Source organism: Lissotriton vulgaris, chromosome 7 (genome assembly GCF_964263255.1).
Source record: "Lissotriton vulgaris chromosome 7, aLisVul1.2, whole genome shotgun sequence".
Taxonomy (NCBI): domain Eukaryota; kingdom Metazoa; phylum Chordata; class Amphibia; order Caudata; family Salamandridae; genus Lissotriton; species Lissotriton vulgaris.
Window position 1 is genome coordinate 827,011,301 of NC_141695.1, and position 19,768 is coordinate 827,031,068.

Below are 19,768 nucleotides of genomic sequence, written 5' to 3' on the forward strand. Positions count from 1 at the left end.
TACCACATCTATAACACTTGATCTTACTACGATCAAAAGGTATTTTTGACTTGGCATTTTGCATAACCTTACAAATAGTATCATCAGAGGTAGAAGGTTGAATAGGGATTGTGACCTCATGAATACTGCTGGAGGAACAATCAGGTGAAACTTTATGCTCCTTCATCTCTTTAGCCCAACCTGAAGTGCTTTCTATACCTTCTACAATGGCTAAAGCTTCCCTGAGAGAAGGATTTTTCGATAAAAGTTTCTCTTGTACTCTTGAACTATTCGTGCATCTGACTAATTGATCACGAATCAAGGAATCTGTAAGTTCGCCAAACTCACAAGTACGTGCCAATGTCTTTAAGGAAGCTACGTAATTCCCAACCTTTTCCTTGGATTCTTGTACTCTCATATCAATCAATCAATCACAGACATTTATAGAGCGCACTACTTACCCGGAGGGTCTCAAGGCGCTTGGGGGGGGGGGGGTGGGGGGGGAGTGCTGCTACTGCTCGAATAGCCAGGTCTTGAGCTTCTTCCTGAAGGAGAGGTGGTCTTGGGTCAGGCGCAGGTCGGGAGGGAGGGAGTTCCAGGTCTTAGCGGCCAGGTAGGAGAAGGACCTTCCTCTTGTTGTCGTTCTTCGGATGCGGGGGACGGCGGCGAGGGCGTGGCTGGCTGATCGGAGATGTCGTTTGGGAGCCTAGAAGTTGATGCGGTTGTTGAGGTAGCTCGGGCCTTGATCGTGTAGGGCTTTGTGTGCGTGGGTGAGGAGACGGAAGGTGATTCTTTTGTTGACAGGGAGCCAATGCAGGTCTCTCAGATGTCTGGAGATGTGGCTGTGTCGTGGGATGTCGAGGATGAGTCTGCCTGAGGCGTTCTGGATCCGCTGGAGTCTCTTCTGGAGCTTGGCGGTGGTTCCGGCGTAGAGGGCGTTGCCATAGTCCAGTCGGCTGGTGACGAGGGCCTGGGTGACCGTCTTCCTGGTCTCGGTGGGGATCCACCGGAAGATCTTCCGTAGCATGCGCAGGATGTTGAAGCATGACGAGGAGACGGCGTTGACTTGTCTGGTCATGGTGAGGGAGGAGTCCAAGATGAAGCCCAGGTTGCGTGCGTGGTCTGTCGGTTTGGGTGCGCTGCCCAGGGCGGGGGGCCACCAGGAGTCGTCCCAGGCGGAGGGCGAGGAACCCAGGATTAGGACTTCTGTCTTGTCTGAGTTCAGTTTCAGGCGGCTGGTCGTCATCCATCCATCATCATAAAGAACTTATGTCGTTCTAAAACCACATTGATTCTGGGACCAAAATAATCTTCTAACATTTTTAGCGACATGTGAAAAACATCTGTAGGTGAATCACCAGAACCATCATTAATAGGTATTTCATCAATACTGTCATAAATATTACGACCCTCAACTCCTAAGTTGTGTAATAAAATAGCCTGTTTTCTCACAGCTGAAAATTAGCTAGTAGGTAAGAGTCAAAAAGATTTCTCCACCTTTTCCAAGGGAGAATGGGTTCACCCTTTTCACAAAGAAAGGCAGGGGGTTGGTGTAATATTTAACACTGCAGCTTTAATGGAATCTTAAGCATGTCATTAGATGTGTCACTTTATGTTGACATGAGAATATTCTAATTTGAGTCAGTTGATGTCTGCTGTCATTGTATGTGGATGGGATCTTTATTCCTGGATTAAACTTCATCTTATGAACCACATATTTTCCTGGATTTATTGGGAATACTTCACTGGCGTAGTCGGCAGGATCTCATTCAAGAATCATCAGGAACAGATCCCAACACAAATCTTCGTGAGGAGAAGAATCAACTTTATTTTTGGCAATACCTAATGTCAACCCTCACTCAACTTCTATTATAATCGACATCAATGAAGATTAAGAACTCTTATTATTATCTTCAATCGACTTGTGAGTAATATCTGTTTTACTTCAGCATACTTTGTGCTCTGCGCTCTTATGTAATCACCTTCCATCCTCGTTATCATCTTATTTCATAAACTCTCCTCGTGTGCTACGCGCAAAGCTTTAATGTGACTCTGTTACATACGTTTTTGCAATTTTTTTTGCACTTTACCCTTTTTGAAATACTTGTACTTCAACCTTCAAGTTCAGCCAAGAGCGTGCAGCCAAGCGTGAAGCAGTCTAATTAGCAGCCAAGCGCGAGCACCCGAGCGTGAAGCATTTTTGTTATAGTGTCTTTTCAGAAAGTGACATAATGCAAAACGTTACAGCTGCACCATTTTTTTATCCTGTCCTGGCGAACCTCCAATCAGATGGAAAAAATGGAAAGTAGTTTTTGAACGGTATGCCAAAGTTTGTGGGACTTCTCTCAGTGCTGAAAGAAAATGCTCTTTATTACTTCATTGTTTAGGATCTGAAGGCCAGGATATCTTTGATGATTTGCCTGATGTTCCTCCTTCAGAGGCAAATGGCTTAAATGAATATAAAATTAGTATAAAGAAATTAGATTTACATTTTTTACCCAAAGTTAGTACTATTTTTGAAAGGTACTAGTTGACTAAATGTAGGCAAAATGATGAAGAAACTATTGAATCTTATGTAACTCGTTTAAGAAAGCTTGCATCTTCATGCAAATTTGGAGCTTTGATTGATGAACGTATTTGTGATCAATTTATGTTTGGTTGTGGAATAGAAAAAGTTCGAGATGAGTTATGGCTAAAAGATGAACCTTCACTTGATGAGGTATTATCTATTGCTAAGCGTATAGAACATTCTCTTAAATGTGTGGCTATAATCAAAAAAAGTGCTGAAAAAGAAAATAAGGTCCAGATGGTAAAGACTAAAAATGATAAATATGTTAAGGATGCCACTAGGCCAGAGTCTAAAAAGTCTGGATCTGAACTCAAATGTTTCAGATGTGGCAAACCAGGTCATCTCGCTAATGACAAAATATGTCCTGCTCTCAAACAAACCTGTTCTAAATGTAAGTTGAAATGTCATGTCACCTCTTTGTGTAAAACAAAAAGTAGATCTAAGGTAAAAGAGGTCGAAATTTTTGAGAGAACTTCTTCAGGATCTGATTGTGATATTGAAGTGGTTCAAGCTATTGGGGATGGTGGGGTGATCCCGCGTAAAATACCTGATCCCATTGATGAAATATTAGTTGAGGGCGAAAAAACCAAAGTATTGTTTGATTCTGGTGCAAAAATTACTATCATTTCTGATGAATTTTTCACTAGGAAATTGAAAGGTAAGGTATCTCTTCTAAAACCTGACATCATTCCGTTAGGATATGATAAGAAACCTATAAAACTACATGGTTATTTTATAGGTCTTATAGAATACAAGTCTAGGTTTGTGTCTGGCAAAGTGTATGTCTCGAAGAAGGGAGACAGCATTATCAGCTGGATACATCAAGGTGATTTGGGTGTATATTTAGATCCTAATGCCTCTCCTTGCATACAATTGAGAGACAAAATTCTTAATGTTGTAAGTGAAGAAGAAAAGTTAATTGAAGAGAAGAAATTAATTGAAGGGAAGTCAATGGAAGACAAATTTACATGTGAATTAAAAGAGAAATTTCCTAATGTTTTTAAGGAAACTCTAGGTTGTCTTAAAGGTTATCAACATAAGATACGGGTAAAGAATGATTCTATTCCTGTGAGTTGCAAGGTCCGGGGTGTACCTTTAGCAGTAAAAGAAGATATGAAAAAATAAATTGGAAAACTTATTGAAAATGGTATAATTGAAGAAATAGAGGGTTGTGAATGGATGGCTCCGGTCGTCGCAGCGAGAAAACCTAATGGCGATTTGCGCTTATGCATTGATCTCAGGCAACTGAATAAATGTGTAATTGTTGACAGATATCCTTTACCTAACATTGCAGAGTTGTCGGTATTGTTAGGGAATGCCAAAGTCTTAACTGCAATAGATCTTACCTCTGCCTATCACCAGATCGAATTAGAGGAGTCTTGCAGGGATCTTACGTCCTTTATTATACCTTTTGGCACGTATAGATTCAAGAGGATGCCATTTGGGTTAGTATCTGCTTCTTCTGTGTTTCAGCGGGTAATGGAAAAAGTTTTAAAAGATGTTCCTGGTGTTTGTATATATCAAGATGATGTGTTAATCTTTGCGGATAATGTCTCTGATCATGATATAACATTGAATATGGTATTGGGAAGATACAGCAAACACAATCTCACTGTAAAAGCAAGCCAATGTAGATTCAGATCTGATTCTATAAATTACTAAGGACATAACATTTCAGGTGATGGTGTGAAACCTAAATCCGAATTGGTGGACACCATAAACAAAATGGTGGCACCGGAAAATAAAACTGAACTCATGAAGCTTTTAGGCATGATAGAATATTATGCAAAATTTGTCAAAGGCTTTGCCGAATTAACAGTAAACATGAGGTGTTCGTTGAGAAAAGGTGTGGAATTTCAGTGGTCTGATCAATGTGAGAATGAGTTTGTTGAAATGAAACAAAGGTTAAACAGTGCTCCTGCGTTAAAAAGCTTCAATCCCAAGATTAAGTCTATTCTAGTCACTGATGCAAGTGAGAAAGGGTTAGGTGCTGTATTAAAGCAAAATGGTCCAGAAGGAATGCAAACCATAATGTTTCTGTCTAGAAGTTTGAGAGATGCTGAAACTCGTTATTCCGTCGTAGAGAGGGAAGCTTTGGCAGTGTTTTTTGGGCAGTGAGAAAGCTAAAGAAATTTCTTTGGGGTCTGGTCTTTGATGTCCATACTGATCATAAACCCTTAGTGGAAATTTTTAGTAAGAAAGGTTTGGATTTGGTATCTGGGAGGATATCAAAGTGGGTTATTGGCCTACAAGAATACAGTTTTGGAATTTAATACATTCCGGGTGTTGATAATGGTATAGCGGATGTTCTTTCACGTTTAGTTTCTAATAGTGATTTGGAAGATGATCTTTTGGAGTTAGATGATGAATTGGTTTGTGCTGTGGATTATGAATTTCTATCAGAGAAGAAATGGTCTGAGGAATTGGGAAAAGATGATACTTTATGTGAAGTTATGTCTTTGATGAAAAATGGTTGGACCAATAGCAAGGAAGGTTCGGCTTTGACTAAGTCTTTTTGGACGGTACGCAGCGAGTTATCTGTTGATAATGATTTGTTGTTTCGTGGGACGAGGTTGATTCCTCCATCTAGTCTCAGGAAGGATTTGATAGATTTGGTTCATGTTGCTCATTCAGGTTTATCCAAAAGCAAGGAGAGCCTTCGCATGTCATATTGGTGGCCGGGCATGGACAAAATGGTTGAGAGGGTAATTAGAGATTGTATACACTGTAATGTTAGTGACAAGTCTTATAGTACGCACACGCAACCTATGTTTTTAAGAAGAAGACCTAATGGTCCTTGGCAGGACATAGCTCTGGATTTAGTGGGTCCCATACAACATAGAGATTCTCAGGTTTTTATACTGGTGGTCATTGACATGTATTCAAGATGGCCAGAGGTTTTTTTTTGTCAACAATTGATTTGAGTAAGATTATCCAATGTTTGAGTGAGTTATTTTGCAAAGAAGGTCTTCCTGCAACCATTTTATCAGATAATGGTGTTCAATTTGTTTCCAAGGAAATGGAAATTTTTTTGTCTTCTAGGGGTATTACACATAAGACCTGTTCTCTTTACCACCCTGAGGCCAATGGTATGGTCGAGAGATTTAATAAAGTGATCAAGGACACTATTAGTTTAGCTAAAAACTTGTCTTCTGATTGGAAAAAATGTGTTTTGGGAAAGATAGAAGAATACCGATACACTCCTCATGCTACAACTGGAAAGACTCCATTTTTGTTGTTTCGTGGGAGAATTCCTAACACGCATGTTGAACCTTTTTGGGTTAATAAGTATGAAGTGTTGAAGGGTAAAGAATGTGTGTGTAACAAAGATGAAATTGTTAAAAATGAGAATGATAAAGCTATTCGTAGAAAAGCATATTTTGATGTTAGAAAAAGTGTCAAAAAAACTGTTGTCTGTGTTGGTGATATGGTCATGGTCAGACGACCTGGCGTGGTGGGTTGTTCTGAAACAAAGTTCATGAAGCCTATCAAAGTGATCAAAATTTTTAACAATGCAGTGCAAACTCAAGACCATCGCATTTGGAATTTAAATAGAGTTGTCATTGTTAGAAGGATATTGCAAGGAGGAGACAAATTTGATTCCAAGGAAAAGAATTTGGAAAAGAGTAAAGCGTTTGATTCTGGAAATATTAGGTCTTCTACACGTTTGTCCAGAAGGCCTAGTTATCTTACTGATTTTGTATAGTTTCGCGTATTTTGATAATTTTGTGTATGTTGCATAATTTTTTTTGTTGTTTTTTTGGAGGGAAGGAGATGTGTAATATTTAACACTGCAGCTTTAATGGAATCTTAAGCATGTCATTAGCTATGTCACTTTATGTTGACATGAGAATGTTCTAATTTGAGTCAGTTGATGTCTGCTGGCATTGTATGGGGATGGGATCTTTATTCCTGGATTAAACTTCATTTTATGAAGCACATATTTTCCTGGATTTATTGGGAATACTTCAGTTGGGTCATAGAGGTGGATGAACTCATCTTGTAAAAATAAAATAATGACATAAAAATAAAGAAATAAACAAAGTGTGTGCATCACTGAAGAAGATAAAGATACACAGTCTGAGTTCTGAATCAAACCTGAAGAAAACGATGTAAACAGTCAAAGGTATATGTTGGGAGTGAAAGTCCGAAGAGAAAATCCAATTTCCGTGAAAATCCAAAGAGAAAATCCAATTTTAGTGAAAATCCGAAGAGAAAATGCAATTTCAAGGCAGTCCGGCTAAAGACGCTGATTCTGCGGTGTCAGAAAGGCAGAAAGAAGCGTATCGGCCGGGAACCAGGCAACCCCTAAACAAGAAGGATCAAAATGGCGGCACGTATGCGTGTGCGTGTGATGTCACTGCGTGTTTACATCACACGCTAAGCTAGCCGAAGGTGAAAGAGCGCTATGGTGAATGCGCGATTGATCAGCGCGACACCAGCGGGTTCGGGAATGGCAACAGAAGACACAGGAACGAGGAGGAGAGCGAGGCAAGAGTCAGAGCGCGCTCAAACGACAGGTAGGACCGTTGGCAGTCAAGTGTAAACACAGACTGTTTCTGAAGGTAAAATGGAGACAAAAACGGGTAAATCCACACAAAAGGGGTTACCTGGAGTACAAGACCGAAGAACAGTTGAAGTCCAACATCCAAAAGTCTCAGTTGTAGAATAAGTCTGTAGAAGTAGATGTAATAAAGATCCAAATGCAATAAGAATAAATCTAAAAGTCTTAAAATCCAAAAGTAAATTATTCTCCAAGAAAAGCAGAGAAGGAGAAAAATAAGTAAATAAATCCAAGTAAAATCCAGTAGATGCAAAGTCCAGTGGGTTCAGGGTTAAGTGGTGATGTGGCTTGTCCCTTCCAAGCTGCCAATCGTCGCCAGTGTTAAAAAGACGCTGTAAACACTAGGTAAGATCCAAAAATAGGTTTATTGGTAAAACATCACCAACAGCTCTCATCTGCTCAGCCAGCTCCTCCAGGCTCCAATACTCAACTGAGCATGGAATCACAAGGAGAAGAAGAGAATGTACAGGGAAAGGAATGGCAGTATGTCATAGGATAAACCAGAAGAAACAAGCATATGTACATTACAACAAAATACTAGCCTGCGAGGCATGATATGGTGAATACCCAGAGGCAGGCCTGGTCACCTTGATAGAACAAACCAGGGAAGACAATAGGCGCCTTGTGGAAAAGGAGGCCAGGACTCTCCATAGGGCTAAACAACATAAGCTTTAGGAGATGGGAAATACATTTGGAATGTTTATGGTCTGGCTTGCATGGATAGAGGAAGCACAGAGATGCGTACAGAAAGTGTACATGGAGGAGGGACTCCTAGTGGATTCATCTGGGGATATACCACAAACGTTCACAGGTTTTTTTAAAGAGATTTCTACGTCCTGCGCACCTATGGTGAACAAGGGACAGATCTAGATGCCTTCATCAATGACATACCAGTCCCTAGGTTAGAGAGAGAGGCAAGGATACTCCTGGATGGGGAGATACAAGTCCGCAAAATTGCGGAATACCTGTGACAACTAAAGAATTAGAAGTGCCCAGGCCCTAATGACCTATCTACGGAATTCCTTACATGTTTTCTAAACCGGGTTGTACTGTTGCTCCGAACCATGCTATGTGAGTCAAGGCAATGGGTGAACTCCCAAGGGATCTTAGACAAGAGCCTATGGTGCTTATCTACAAACAGGGGAAACCACCAGAGCAATGTTTTTGCGATAGACCAATATTTCTCGCCAATATTGAAATGAAGATACTAGAAAAGATGTTAGCAAACCACCTTATGCAGGTGATACACATTATTATAGCCCCAGATCAATCAGGCTTCATGCCCTTTAGATCAACAGAGCATGATCTTAGATGGCTATCCTGGTGCCTGCATGTGGGAAAGGGGTGACTAAGCCAGCAGTGGTCCTAGCATTAGTCGCTGTGGCTCCTCTACAATCACCCGATGGCTTTGGTTTGGGTAAACGGTGCGCTAGCAGGAGAGTTCGAGTTGGAAAGAGGAAATGGAGAGGGGTGCCCCGTGTCCCCACTCCGGTTTACTGTGGCTATGGTGCTGGTGGCCAACTGAATTTGCTGAGATGCTCTGATCCAGGAGCTCCAATAGGAATATGAATGGGAGGATGTTGTCTCTCTTTATGCTGACAACATCCTGCTATATCTAGTGTACCCAGAGCGATCCATCACTAGGATAGCTGAGATCCTGGGGGAGTCCCTGGAAACTATTCAGAGATACATGTTAACTGGGGAAAATCTTGTGTTTACTCATTATCGGGATGGCAGCCCAGTCAGGGATGGAACTGTCCAATACCCAGGGAGGAAAGGGGATTCACCTATCTAGGGATCTATATAACCATGGATCAGAAGCTATTTGATGAACGGAACCTATGCAGACTGGTGGAAGAATATAAATCAGATGTGAGTCATTGCGCTGGCTGCCACTCTCACTGCTGGGCAGAGCGACTTTCTACAAAAAGGTTTACTTGCCCAAGTTTCTCTTTGCCCTGGAAAATTCCCTTTTTGAGGTGCCTGAGTGCTTTTTAAGTTTTGTCTGCACAGCGCTTCTGCTGTGCTTGTGAAATCTCCTGTATTTGATACATCTTATCAGTTCCATTTCCGAATTAGTGTGTTCATTCTCTTTTGTGTGCTTTCCTACCTTTGTTTGCAATTTGTGGGCATTATTGGATTGATTTTTTTCAACTTAATCTATTTGGTCATTATGATCACATTCTGAATGTAGTAATAAAAATTGTGCATTAAAAATAAAGTTAATATACAAGAGCTATGCTATATTTTACTACTAAACAGGCAGCCACAAGTGTGGTTACCGGTACAAAACAGGGTCATGATTTGAATGGTGCAGCAGGTGCAATAGCATGGGGCCCAAAAAGTGCCAGACCTTCTCTAAACACATAATATTGCTATATTCGACTACTAAACAGGCAGGCGCAATTGCTGTTACCTTGCAGTTTAAAAGGGACTTGATTTGAATGAAGCAGAAGGTGCAGTGGCACCGGGGCCAACAGCTCTAGGGACCCCACTAAACCCAGATTATTGCTAAAATGTAAAACTAAACAGGCAGTCACAAGTGCAGTTACCTTGCAGACAACAGGGTAATGTTTTAAATGGTGCAGCAGGTGCAGTGGCACTGGTCTGAAAAATTGTCAGCACTTCTCTAAACACATATTATTGCTATATTTTACTACTAAACAGGCAGTCACAATTGCAGTTACCTTTCTATTGAAAGGGGCTTGATGTAAATGGTGCAGCAGGTGCAGTGGCACCGGGGCCAAAGGTTGTCATAACTCCAGTAAGCACCCAATATTGCTGAATGTTACTAATAAACAGGCAGTCACAAGTGCAGATGGTGCAGTGGCACCAGGTCCAAAAAGTGTCAGAACTCCTCTAAATACCTAATATTGCTATTACATCAATTATTCTATTATTTCTCTCTTCATTTCATTTTTTAAAATGTTGCTATTACTCACCCGCACAATACCACTAGTAACAGCACAATACTATGCCTTTTTGTACATAAACAAGTCATAAAACTTTAACTGACTTTCTGTAACTTATATTGCACAACTATTCAGCAAGCTATAACTTACAACAAAAACAGCTTATTATTAATGACATAGAATCCTAATGCACTTACCAATGCTTGTTTGGTATGGTGAAGGCCAAAATCAGACTTCTACTGTGGAATAGGGCTGTCAACATTAACTAGGAAGCTGTTTGATGGGGACATAGCTATCCCGGACCTACGCCTATTTTACTTGGTAACCCAATTGGTGGTGGTCAAATAATTGATCATTTGCAGAACAGAGGGAGCCCTCACTGATGGCACTTCAGAGTACTATGGACTCAGGAGGTTAGATTAGGCCGATATAGTGGAGGGGAAATTGGTCAAGCTTCTGTCTGACGTCGATGGAAATGAGAGGGTTAAGAAGATAAGCTGGCAGTGTAAACTGACACTAGAGATGTCATTATGGGATTGTAATGGCTGCCTTTTTGCTAGCTCTTTGGAGAAGGAGAATGATGGAGAGTGACTCCAGCCTATCACCCCCATAGCATAGGGATTAGGCCGATAGACAGGGACCCTGTCTTACATATATTAGGGCATTTTCGTATCATTTTCCTTAAAGCAAGGCTTATGAATTTAAGTTAGGGGATAGATATATAAGTATTAGTTATGATTTGCTCATTTACTAACATGCTGGGCTATTTTCTATGGAGCTATGCATATTGTGGGCTCCGTAGGCCTTAAACGAGACAGACTCCATTTTGCTTTCTGCCCGGTAGCCGAGAAGGCTTTCTAGGTGAAGTGTAATGTTTAGTTTCAAGCTGTTGTTCGCTTGGAGAGAACCGGTTCAGGCTGACCCTTATCGAAGGAATGTATTTTTCTCCACTCCGAAGACACAACTTCAGGCCGGCCGGCTGGGAAAGTGTGGTTGGTACGGGGAGGTACAAGAATTTGGTGGGCGGCAGGTTACTGGCCGTGAATTTCCATGAAGGAACGGGCTTTGATATTAGCGAAGGTGTTAGTCAGTTTGTGAGTTAGTCCGTAGGCGGCATCTAGCCGTTAGCATCTCTGCTATTATTCATCTCATGGTGGACAAGTCGCCATCTTTGAAGTCGGAGAAAGATTTAAGACCGAAACTCTCTGAGAAAGACTGAACGAGAAGCAGCGCGGAGCGCACTGACAGAGAGAGAGAGAGAGACGGTAGCTAATAATCAGCAAGGTTCCGGTGTCCTGAAGGGAAGCAGACGAGGTTGAGCCTAGCGGTGCAGACGTGTACTTGTGACGGCTGGGGTGTGACTGCAAGGCGAGCCAGGATACAGAGACGAGAAGGGAACCTAGATGACTGCCGAGTCCAGACTTCCCACTAATAAGGTGACCTCTGTCTAAACTTTAATAGAATGTGCACTCTAATCTTTACCTTTTCTTTGCAGAATGTCTGTTGCATAGTAATGTGATTGGTGTCTATTGTTAATAAATACCCTAATTCTTATAGAATTATTGTGTACCTGGTGTTCGTGTTCAATCTGGGTAAACTGCATTCCTAGTTGAGAGTTGTTTATGTGAACGGATGAGAAATCCCGATCAGGTAAATGGTGATCAAATAAAGAGGGAGTGAGTGGACCTATGATGCCAAGAGCAGGGAGTACACTATACAATCTGGAACTATATTCAAAGTTATTATTATAGTTTTACCCCGGGTAGGTAACTGAGACTTGGTCCCGATAACTGTTCATAGGAATGTGGTCGTCGTTGATATACGGCGTTAGTGAGAACACTGGGGAGGACTACCAGTGCCGATACCCACAGGATTGTGGCTTGAATAAGTGAGAGCGCTAGGGGGTCGAACTAGCGTGTAGATCGACAGGATTGTTGGTCGTTTGGAAACGGGAGCATTGGGTTCTGCAGGCCCATGTGTAGTCGCACCGGATTGTGCGCAATATCTGCCCTAGGGTAGACCGGTCTGGGTCGGGGTGGCCGCGAGACCAACTGATGTGAATAAGATATTGTAGAAAATTCCTACATGTATACAGTGGCGTCACTAGGGTTGGTGTCACCCGGAGCGGGTAACTCTTGGTGTCACCCCCTCACGACTTACCGCATGGACCTCCTCCGCTCCGAGTCCGCCAGTGGACGGATGTACGTCGTTACAACGCATGCTTTAACAACGCATGCCTTTACGACACAACTTTTACAACGCAAGTCGTTACAACGACTTGCGTTGGGGGGCGCTGGCTAGTGAATAGTTTAATTTACTATTCCAACTCCAGTCCCCGTGGATAGTAGGGAAGGTGTTGGATAGTAAATTAAAACTATTCCCTATCCTAGAGCGCCCCCCAGCGCAAGTCGTTGTAATGACTTGCGTTGTAATGGTTGCGACGTAAAGGTACTGCGTTGTTAAAGTTGCGTTGTAAACGCTGTTCCCCCCAGTGGACACAGTTGGCAAATAACGGGACCATACAGAATCCTTAGTAAAGTTTGTAAATTTAGGTCCATGATAAACCATTTGCAATGCTCCTCCATTGACACTAATATTGACATTTTTATGCTTTCAAATTTCACTCTGCTTTATAGGTATTTATAACAGCATTTACCAGTCCAGCGTTGTTCATCTTTTCTTATTTTAAGATCACAGAACGTAGTTAGCAATGCCAGATGAAAAACAGAGCTGGAACTACTACAAGTCTACAGCAACTCTTCCCAATGGCCTTTTAACTTGATTTTACAAGGCCCAGTCCAAAAGGAGAGTGATTCAATACATTAATCCCAGTTCCTATGGAGTATGGCGTCTATAGGTTTGACTTGCGTTTGTTAACTGTGCCATTGCCATAGCATCACCCAAGAAAATTTGTGTGGAAATATTCGAGTGTACATTAATTCTTTATAATTTGATGAAGAGGTAAAATAAAATAAAAATGAGATCTTAAAAAATCACGTGCAATATATTCAAGATCATTCGTGTGCCTCATTGTAAGCTTCACCTTTCACAACTCAATCACTTAACAGCATTTTTCTTGGGGACAGGTCTTTTTTTGTGTGTACACAATTATTACAGCTCCTCTACAGAACAGTGGACTGAATTTTTAAGAATACATCAGTGCCGGAGTGTGCTTAAAAACGTAGGCCCTCTACCTTATTGGCTAGAAGACAGACACTTTTTTAGAATAGCTTTGTTCGAGAACCCAAAGTCACCCACAAGCATCCATTAGTGAGATAGTAACTGGCAACTGGTCCAAGTCCTTTACAATGTATAGCCATAGACCCATCTTTTCCACCCTGTGGGCTGTAGAGAAGGACTCTGTGGAGAATAATACTAGCCGCAGACGCATTTTCTACTCCTAAACAATGAACTCTCTAACTGGCAAAAGCCAGCTATCGATCTGTTCTAGTATGCAATAATAATATGCCTTAATCATCATAGCAGTGTGCATACTCTGTTAGAGGGACATTCGTGACCTATTATAGAAATGTGAGTAAGCAAATTGTGAGACGGAAGCTACACCCATCCGTTTTTCCAGTGGCGCACCTTAATTGCTTCATGTGAAGATCACATCTACCAAACAGCCAAAAGGTGCACTCTTTTGCTTTGCACATTGTGAAAAGAAATTGCCAACTCGCATGGGTGCCCTCCAAGCAAAAAAAATGCTCACCGTAACAGATTCCTCCTGGCACAAAGACTGGGAAAGAGCAAAGGTATATTTTCATCAGATTAGGACATCCTTAGCTCCTAGAGACCTCAGACTTTCAACCCTATCCTCTGTGAGGGAGCCCTAACTCGCTGGGATGAGGCACTTTATCACCTTGCCTAGCTCATGTTTAGATTGTCCGCTTTTAATACATCTATGGCCTGTTCATTATATGAAGATAAGACCCTACAACAATAATAAAAACGCTTACTATACCATGTAAGCTTTAAAAGCAGTGTGCAATAATAAACGCTAATAGGAGTTTGTGAAACAAAGCCCTTGAGCTAGAATTACATTGTTGGCATAGACAGGACAATCTGCCAAACTACCTACTGCACCCTACGACCATCCATCTTCCTAACCCCCAGACTAGGCCACCAAACCTGTAAATCACTTTAGGCAAAGGGCAACATCAATGATGCCATTTCCTGCTCCTATGTACACTTTTGAAAAGCAGACTAGGTGGGTTTTGAACGTCTTCGAGAGCAAATAAAATCCCACTTCAATGTAAAACTGCCGTTTCTAATATACATACGATTACTACACATAGAATTATTATGAGGGGACTGCACTGTTAGTACCTCATTCCCGTACAAGGAATGTTTAGTAGGCATCAATCAAAAATACTTAGCACATACAGCTACGATATGCTGCTCGAGCACGTTATCAGATGCTGTTAAAATGCATCTATAATGCTAGAGTGCAAGTGATTATTAGGCAGGATCTTACATTTGAGCAGGAGTAGTAAGCTCTGGTTAAGTGCTACCTGCAAATGACTAAACCACTCGCCTCCATGCCTTCTTCCGTGTGGGAATGTTAAAATCAAAATCACTACAGTTCCCTCCCACCTTCCCTGTAATTCCGCACCCACTGACCTGAGGACATCTGCAAAGACTCGACTCACACAGCTGGGCCACGAGACTCTGAGCGCGGGAACAGGGCCTCGTTGAGCTGAAGAGAGAACAGTTCGCCCCTTGCTGCTGCAAACACTGGACGTCAATAGACGTGACGTCCAGACGTCAATAGATTTGACGTTCAGACAGAGGGGTGACCCCGCCCGGCGCTCGTAAGCGTGCAGCACTTTTCTTTTCATTTGTAAAGTTATTTCAGGCCTGCTCAGAGGGCTGCCGCAGTAGGAACGAGTTGGTTATTACCAGATTGGTGTCACCCCATCTGATGGTGTCACCCGGTGCGGGCCGCACCCCCCGCACCCCCCTAGTGACGCCACTGCATGTATATTATCATTCCCCATCCTTAGGTGCGACCTGTATATATATATATCTGTAAATCTATCCATTGTGAATACGATCTGAGGAGGGAAGGTGAGTACGTTTTGGCTGGGTCATAGGGGCCCCTGGGGGCTGATCCCATCTAAACAGAAAATCCAGCCATAACAGGGATGCAGCAGCCCATACACCCCTATTGGGTTTGAGGAATGCAGAAATTTGGACATGTTGGGCATCTACAAGCTGGGGGATGTTTGGAGTGACATCAAGATGATCGCCTTTGCAGACCTACAGACACAATGCGAACTGAGAGGGAGTCATTATACGCAGTACTTATAAATCAGGCACATTTTGAGGGGCTGCAAAGGCCCTACTTGTGACATAGTCAATTAGAGCCCGGTGGACCCCACACACTGCCCCGCAATATCAGTAATATTTACGACAGTACTTGCTACCAGTCTACCCCGCTGACTGCGTTGAGCGAGAAATGTGAGGTGGACCTGAGTAAACTAGAAGACTATAATGAATTGGGGTGCGGTTTACAGGTACCGCGGGGAGGTGGCACAGAGATTATTATACCAGGACTAGATTATACGCAATGGGCAGAACCACCACTGATCAATGCCTGAGAGGTTGTAGGCAGAGGGGTACACTCCTGCACATGGTACGGTTTGTAGGTTCTTTACCGGGGTGCAGCTCAGAATGCCCCAGAACCTCAGAGGGACTCTAGATCAAATTGTCCCCCATTCAGATCGCCATGTTTGGAATCTGGGGAGAACAAACTTTGGACAGATAATTGTTCTTCTTTTGTAATGTGGAAATAATGCTGGCTAGGTGTGATATTACTCAGCATTGAGGGAGGGAAATTGCCCAAATGGTGCAGAGCCGGGAGGCCAATATAGACTGGTGCATGCGAGCAGAAGAACAGTTATATTAAGCGAGGTTTTGCCCAAATGCATTTACCAATAAATGAGGCTCGTGGAAGAGTTTCGGGGATGAAATGAAAACTACCAAAATATGGGGTCTGTGCAATAAATAAAAATCATCTTTGGTCTACATGTACATACTTCCATTGTGCATCTATGTACCTTCCATGTACTTGGATCTGTGTGTCTGTTACTTTTCTCCTGAAAAAGCCGATCCAATGCACAACCCTATTTCTCATCCTGTGCCTCTATCAATATCTTTAATCTACATATACCTACCTCCTTTATGTATCTATATACTTTAAATGTAATTATGGATCTATATATTTATCACTTTCTTCTAATTTAGCATTTCCAATGCACTACCCTATCTCTCATCCTATACATCTATCAATATATCCTCTACATCCATTCTCTCATTTATCCCAAACCCCATACCACTATTATGATTGCCAAAATAACCCTTTCTAGACTCTCTCCTACTCTACCCCTCCTTGCATCACCTGACACCTCTTTTACTATACTGATCCCCTAAAACAAACCTTTCTAAACTCTTTCCTCTGAGTCCTCCCCTCCAAAACTCCTTTTTACTCATCCAAAAGCCTCCTCCTATTGCTAAGACCCAAAAAAATAAAATCTTTCACTCTTTTATCCCTCCACTATCCTTTTCACTCGAAATTAACAGACTAACATGTTCTCTTCTCAAATTCTATATTAAACTATACTAATATACTACCCAAATAACTGAATAACATATCCACTACTCAAATTAATTCTTTTTTTTTTTACTATACTAATTTTCAACAGTAATCCTTTATGGGTTCCGGAGTGGCGTGCTTCTCGCCAGAAAAGCGATTCAACAACCATCAGGGGTAACAAGTGCTATATGAATGAAGTGTTATATAAATGTTTCTTCCCCTTTTATCCCTCCGCTATCCTTCTCACTCCAAGTAACTGACTAATATCCACCACTGAAATTACTTCATATTTCACCATATTAATTCACCACTAATTCTTTGTAGGCTTCCTGAATAGCGTGCGTCAACAAGCGCTATATAAATACAAACCTTTGTCCTCCTCTATCCTTCTGCTACAATTCCAAATCCAAATAACTGACTAACCTATCCACCACTTAAAATGTACTTGCATGATTCACTATACTAATTCAAAACTAATCCTCTATGGGTCCCGGAGTAGCGTGCTACTCGCAGAAAAAGCGCTTCGACGCCTCGTCAGGGGTAGTAAGCGCTTTATAAATGCAACTACAATACAATACAATAGTGCCTGGGTGAGAGGCCTATACTGAGGCACTAGCACCAGTTGTGTGGGGACAATTATGGGGATTATAAAGTGGAGCCAGAAGCCTGGAGAATATAAACCAATATGGGGTGGTGGTTAATCCTACTTTTGATTGCCGGAAATGTAATGGGGAGTTGTATTTGCCCAGTTGTTTGTCTGTTTTTCTGTTGCAAACATAATAAAGCAGACCTTTAAAAACAAAAAAAGATCTGCCAAATGCCACTGGCCAATAAAGGACTTTAATTTGGTCCACCACTGTGGGTCCCAGCTAGCTACATACTATGACTGCTGACAATCAGATATGGGATGCTAGTAAGTAAGTCCAACCCAGCAGAGCTCTGATCCATATCTCCCTCCAACCTATGCCTGCCCAAGACCATAAACGTTCAACGGGATATCTCAGAATGGGAAACCCAGTGCAGTAACCAGCTGAATGAACTTTGAATGTAAGACGTACCATGAGGGGCCTGCAGACCTGCTCAAAGCTTCTAGCTTACTGAATACTATAAACAGCATGCCCGTCACTCGTATTTCTTCAACTACCACACTAAGCACTTCGTCCCGTAACACAATGACCGCACCTCGATGGTCATCACGCATGACATGGAAACGCTTCCCACATAGGATCAAAACAAAGACAACATCCTTTCGGCCACATACCCTACGTGGTGTAGCGGGCTACTCATGTGAGCAAGCGTTTCCCCAACCCACATAGGAGTAATAAGTGCTATATAAATGTTGCTATACTATACAATATAATACAGTCAGAGCTCACATATCTGTGGTAAAAGGACAAGTTAAAATTCAGTACATCACACCTTATGTCTGTGACAGACGGGTAGGTTAATGTTCATCACATTACACTTACAGTGTCTGTGGTAGAGGGACAGGCTAACATTCTTCACATCATACCTATGTGACTGTGACATAGGGACAGTTAAACATTTGTCACCTGAAACAGATTCCCATTCTTCTCATCGAGATTCACATTTAATGGAGACTGACAGACTCAGGTTTCTCACATCAGTGCTCTAATGTTTCCAAAGGCGAAGGGCCAACTAATATTAATTTTCCAGCTTACACATGCAACTGTAAGACAAGGACATTCTTATCTTCATCACACAAGGGTTGAGGCAATAGACCTGCACCTGTTACAGTCTGTGACTTTGAAACATTGTGATGGTGCTCAAGAAACCAAGGAACACAACCCTGTCTGTTCCTTTCAGGGCAAAACCCAAAATACAAAGCAAAAATGTGGAATCAGCACCCATCAAAAAGTGTCTTCCATAGTCTCTAATATTCTTCAATCAAGGATAAAGTTGTTTCCAAATGAACAGGTCCATACTTGAATGTGGTTTATTTTCAGTTCTTTATTTTGGTGTTCAACAATAGATAAAAAACGTTCCAGTATTACAGCAAGTTTTTCTCTTTTTTAGCCTAAAGAATATTAGAGACTATGGAAGACACTTTTTGATGGGTGCTGATTCCACATTTTTGCTTTATCTTCATCACATCAAAGCTCAAGTAGGGTCGTAGGAGATAGAAGAACTCCCATTCAGCAAATAACACCCCATATGTCTCTGGCATAGAGACAGGCAGACATTCATCACATCATAACTCATGTGTCTATGACAGAGGGAGGGGCTAACTTTCATCACATCAGAGAAAACTTTCATCACATCACACCTCATATGTCTACGGTAGGCTAACATCCATCATATTAGAGCTCACATGTCAACGCCATAGGAACAGGTTAACATTCATCACATCAGAGCATATACGCTTGTGGGACAGGGACAGGCTCGCTCTCAATTTTGTGGTGAGGGACAGGTTAACATTCATCACATCAGAGCTCATACGCTTGTGGGACAGGGACAGGCTCGCTCTCAATTTTGTGGTGAGGGACAGGTTAACATTCATTTAATCAGAGCTCAAACTTGTATGCAGGAGAGTTACGAACCATTATGTCCAACTTTGTCTTGATGTGATGTCTCATCTGCCTTCGTCTTGGAAATTGGTGCCACTTCAGTTACTCCTGTTTTAGAGAGAATAAATGGCAATATTTATGAAAAGAAAAACAAATTGAATAATATTTCAAACTTCTGGCTAGCAGAGAGGTTAAGGAGGAAACCTGGTGGATTAGTCTGCTTATTGTTAGTAACTAAGGTGAGCGACTGAAAACAGTCCAAGTGGGAGACAGAGCACAAGGCCAGGAGGTGCTTTAACAAGAGATCAGTTGTTCTAGTGGATTCCAATGTCCAGGCCAGAGGACATGGCATTGTGTTTGGAGTGTATTGGTGGTGTGTGGAAGGATATGGGGTACAGACCTCTGCGCGTTCCCCTCTAGGATTACCATTACTTGGGTTGTTAGGGGAGAATGAGTGAGTGTATAGCAGTGCAGTCTGTCTGTGGAGGAGTAGAGTATGGCAGGGACCTGAGGGAGGGCACACAGCAATATGTAAAGTGTGAGAGGTTGGATGAGTGAGTGTGTGCATTATGTCTGTTTGAGGATAATAGAGGAAAGATATGCTGTAGGGGTTGTAGA

At 41.9% G+C, this 19,768-nt stretch overlaps 1 protein-coding gene across 12 annotated transcripts in view; it reads right to left on the minus strand.

Annotated features, from left to right (window-relative positions):
• LOC147702483 (uncharacterized) overlaps positions 1-19,768 on the minus strand; it is a 203,202-nt gene that overhangs the window by 66,258 nt on the left and 117,176 nt on the right. For all 12 annotated transcript variants that reach the window (XM_086931113.1, XM_086931114.1, XM_086931109.1 and 9 more), the window contains one exon: positions 19,184-19,258. In XM_086931113.1, the coding sequence (XP_086787239.1) occupies positions 19,184-19,258 (75 nt within the window). The remainder of the gene's footprint in view (positions 1-19,183; positions 19,259-19,768) is intronic.